Source organism: Quercus robur, chromosome 3, assembly GCF_932294415.1.
Source record: "Quercus robur chromosome 3, dhQueRobu3.1, whole genome shotgun sequence".
Classification (NCBI taxonomy): Eukaryota; Viridiplantae; Streptophyta; class Magnoliopsida; order Fagales; family Fagaceae; genus Quercus; species Quercus robur.
The window spans coordinates 28,875,430-28,880,195 of NC_065536.1; the positions used below are offsets into that span (position 1 = coordinate 28,875,430).

The 4,766-nt window shown below is 36.2% G+C and overlaps 1 protein-coding gene across 1 annotated transcript; it reads right to left on the minus strand.

The window, feature by feature from the left end:
- Positions 1-949: 949 nt before the first annotated feature.
- On the minus strand, positions 950-4,360 carry LOC126717722 (adagio protein 3). The gene is made up of 2 exons (XM_050419575.1): positions 3,976-4,360; positions 950-2,832 (listed from the first exon to the last, which is right to left on the minus strand). The coding sequence occupies exons 1-2, from the start codon at positions 4,281-4,283 to the stop codon at positions 1,227-1,229; spliced, it is 1,914 nt and encodes a 637-aa protein (XP_050275532.1). The 5' UTR covers positions 4,284-4,360; the 3' UTR covers positions 950-1,226.
- Positions 4,361-4,766: the final 406 nt, after the last annotated feature.

Sequence of the window (4,766 nt, forward strand, 5' to 3'; positions counted from 1 at the left end):
TTTTGTTATAGTGTTTTCAGTTTTCAATTTCAGCAAAATAAGTTCTATCCAAACCGATCCTTGTTATGGTTCATTTGGTCATTTACATGGCTACAAAAGTGAAAAAAGGTGGATTAGTTCATTAGTCATTACCATATGTACTGAAACCATGCATGCGCAATAGAGCTCTTCATAGAAAGATACCTGACAAAGGAGTGCTTAGCCTTCCATTCAGGATATTACTTAGAATCAGTTGAAACCATATTGATTCAATCCCTATATGAAATGTTAAAGATGTCAAGAATGGTTATCAACCTTGATCGAAAATTGTGGATTCAAATTCACGGCTTTGCTTTGTGCTATTCCATAGTGATGAAATCAGGTCATTTCGTTTGTGAATATTATTGCATACAAGGTGGTTTGATGCATTTGCCGGCATAAGGCAACAGCTAAATTAAGGCCCTTTTATATATTTAAATGATTTTAATTTTTTTAAAATATTACTTAAACAACCTACTACTTAAGATTTATTGTGAAAATATTATGGACATAACATTTCTTTCTTATTCTTTTTCTTGTTTTTCATTGGATAAAAAATTATTATTTTATTTATAAGCTAATATTTGGACTTAATAATACTATTACAAAGAAAGAAATAACTGGTTAAAATTTGAGGGTATTTTTTTACTTGGGGCCTTAACCGACTGTCTCCTTTGCCTATAATAGTATAGAGTCAGACTTTGATTGCATAAACTAAGCTCACTAAGAGTTAATTTTTTTTTTTTTTAAATTTTTTATTAACATCAAACTAGTTTAGTTCAATTAATACTAAAGTCTCAAAACAAAAAAAAAAAAAAAAAAACAAGTTGGACAGCGTAACTAGCTCAGAACCTTAAAAATGTATGTGTACTGTTTCCTGCTTAACATGAGTGATCTTGAAGAGAAGTCAATGGGAGTGAATAACATGCTGTTTAGTAATATAACAAAAACATATGCATTAATATATGTTTGCATTGTACCACAGGAAAAAAAAATATTAAGGAAGCAAAAGATACATTAGAGGTATGATACAAAACTAAACCACAATAAATCACTTAAAGATCACTTCAGATTATAGCATGTAGCATGCAAGTATAAACTGTAGAAAGAAGAACCTCAACTAGCACGAAATATGAAGCAAAATCTTCTTCCAGAGAGATTGGTGCAAAACATAGGTCCAAAAAGTGTTTGGGCAACTGATGTTTATATTATAGGTCTGAGTCCTGCCTACTTGCTAAGCATAACTCATGCAATTCATTAAGTATCCATTCCTCCCCCGTGTGCCCACCCAATACCAAGACCCTAGTCCCTCCAACCACAATGGTGCTATGACCCCAAGCAAATTTAGGTGGCTGCCCGGGAACATTGAGTATTCTCCATGATGGTTTCTCCTCAGATGGATCCAAAAGGAAGAGCTGTGAAGGAGAGTGAAGTCCGGCAATGGAACCACCAAAAATGATAATTCTCCCACAAGGCATGCTGACAGCAACATGATCAAGTCTAGGAGGAGGAACCACGGCACTCTGGCTGCCTATGCCAGTCAATGCACTACACTCCAGTTGCCTCCACTGAGGCTTTTCATCTTCTAAATCAATAGTGTAAGCCTCACCTGATCGCAACTGCAAATGGCCACTCTTAGCAAGTCCACCGAACATAAGAATTTTGGTCTTACCATAAACCGAAAGTGAATGTCCCAACCTAGAGGGAGGACTCCATGAAGTTGGAATCTCTCTCCATGTTGGATTGTCTGTAGTGAGATCAAGCAAGTACGTGTCACTAAGAAGTACCCCAGCATCTGTGCATCCACCTGATACAACCAATTTAGAACCTTCTATTGTGCAAGAGCTATGCCAAGATCTTGGTAGAGGAGGAGTTCCACCAAAGACCTCTCTCCAGGTTGGCTGTTTGGCATCCAAGTCAAGAACGAAAACATCATTGAGCAACCCTTGCCGCCCACATCCTCCAAAAACCACCAACAAAGAACCATTTAAACATGAAAGTGTGTGGCCCCACCGCCCTGGTGGGGATGATTCCACACTCACCCGACACCACTCTGGATTTGCAGCATCAAGATTAAGAACAAATGTGTCATCCATTGGCTGCATATTAGCTCCTTCTCCTCCAAACAACACAAGTCGATTACCTACTGCACAAGCACTGAAATTGCAACGTGAAGGCTCCACTGCACCTCCAACTGTCATTTTCCTCCAACAAACAGCCTCAAGAGTAGTCAGTTCCCTGGCAAGACGCCCCCACCCTAACTTCTTCGTCATCAGTTCCAACGCACCTGTCACATCTCTTCCCCATGCATTCTGACATACCATCTTCCTCAAATGCTCATTTTTTGTCAATTGACGGATCCTTCTGCAGACAGACCCAATGGAAGCTACATCCCTTGGTGTCAAGCGCGATAAAATGTTGTGAGCCAAGACTTCATCAGAGAGCTGAAGAATTCCACATATTTCTTGATGCTGGCTGAATGTTAATTGTCCCCTCATTGCAGAATACTTACCTGACTGATCAAATTGCTGATTGCAAGTCTCTTTGAAAATTGGATATGATACCCGGTTCAGGTCTATTTTTGCTTCAGAAAAGACTTGAATGCCTATTATGTGTGTGATAGTTCCATCATCATCATGTATAGGTGAAAGTCTCAGCCTGTTTACCAAGGGAGTGCCATCCTTCCTGAAATTAAGGAGCTCACCTTGAAATTCTGAACCTTCTTCTAGACATCTTCTAATCTCAGAAACAACAACCGGATCAACCAAAGGGTGACGCCTTTGAGCACGAGGATCCCTATATTGTAGAAACCGACTGAAAATGGGGGAAAATTCTCTAATGGGTCAATAGAGACTCTTTGCAACTTAAATTTATCAGAAGAGATGATCAAATGACAAGAATGCTGATAAAAACACAAATGCAAACTTGAATATGTTATAATCATACAGAGATGTGAATGAACTCCAAAAAAATCACTAAAAAGATCTAGAGAACATCAGTAAATTCCTGGTTAATAAATATGTAAAAAGATACAATATCTTGGATACGAGTTTCTACAGAAGATACAGAGCTTTCAAGAACCGATGAAATTATCCACAAACCTTAATAGCTTCAAGCCAAAAAAAAAAAAAAAAAAAAAAAAATTCAAATAGAAAATGTCGCACAGACAGCAATGCTCCCATAAGGTATAACTGCAGTGTCGCTAGAAATTTTGACATTGTTGTAGATTTCATTGACTCCCTTTCTTTCTGAACATAACTCCTATTCCTTTGAGAGGTTTACATTCCCATTTTGAGGGACTGAAGATATTTTATTTTATTTAAAAAAAAAAAAAAAAATTCTTAAACCCTTTTCCTCTAAAGAAACCAACTTTTGCCACAACTTGATGGAGCGGTGGACTGAGTATTGGACAATATGGTCCACTACTCTTTCTCTAGTCAACCAATTTTGTAGTTAGAATTTCTCATTTAAAAATGAACAACACTAACTAATTTTAACTTTACAGATTTATGTATCTAGTTAGAGTTCAACATGAGATTTCGCTGAACAGCACTGATACAGTATAAAAGGAAAAAATTCAAGCAGATTTCAGCATTTAGGTACGGAAAAAATTGCTTGAACCACAAAAATGAAATAATTTTATGAAACAATCTCTCATACCCAAATTGATTTTTACACATTATGTCATTCACATGCATTAAAAACCAAAAAAAAAAAAAAAGCAACTTATTTCACTAGTTGACATCCCAAGGGTTCATCATACAGTAACAAAGCAAAAAAAAAAAAAAAAAAAAAAAAAAAAACCAACATGACAGAACCAAATCATATTAAGCACAAGTTCAATTCGAAATTCCTAAAATAAAATTTCATCACATACGTTCCAGATACTATATATATTACAAATAATTCACATAAAACCAAACACAGGTTTTTTTTGAGGAAATTAAGGAAAGTTACCAGTTCCGACCAAGGACCTCGTGAGCAAGGTAACCAGTGTAAAACTCGAAGACTTTGTTGACGTAAATGACAGGACAGTCAGGTTCAAGAGCATCGGACACCACAAATGATGTGGGTGTCATTGGGTAGAACAGAGCTGGTTTCAATGGAAGCTCGCAGCTGCTTTCATAGTTATCATCTTCTTCGTAGTATTGGTCATGTGGGTCTTCTTCTTCAAGTTCAAAATCCTTGTCCCATTTTTTCAGTCTCTTCCCTGAGCTCTGAGCTTCTTGTTGGTGTCGTTGATGGTGATGATTTTGCTTTGCCATGGTCGTTGAGAGAGAAGAGAAGATATTTTCTTGGAGTTTCTTTTCTTTTTTCTGAATGGCAGTGGTTGGGATCGTGGGCGGTGCCACGGAGATATATATATCTTTTGATTGTTGTTGAATGGAAATGCCCAAATCACTGCTTTATTTACCAAAATGCTATTGCCTAATGACAAATGTCAATTCAATTTTGGAGCAAATCTTTATCAAAGAAATTTAAATATTTGTTTTTTTTGGAGCAAATCAATTTGTCAAGGGGATATGAGTCATGTGAGAATGACTAATAAATTAAAGGAAATGCTAACGAGTGCTTTTAGGATATTAGTTAATAATTCATTTTAGGAAAATTTTGACACTACTTATATGAGAAATGAAAAAAATGATCTAAACATTAACTATTTTTTTTTCTCATAAAAACCTTCTTTAAATAGATTATTAACCAATGCCCTAAGGGTATATGAGTTTCAATTACTACTCAAATGAAAA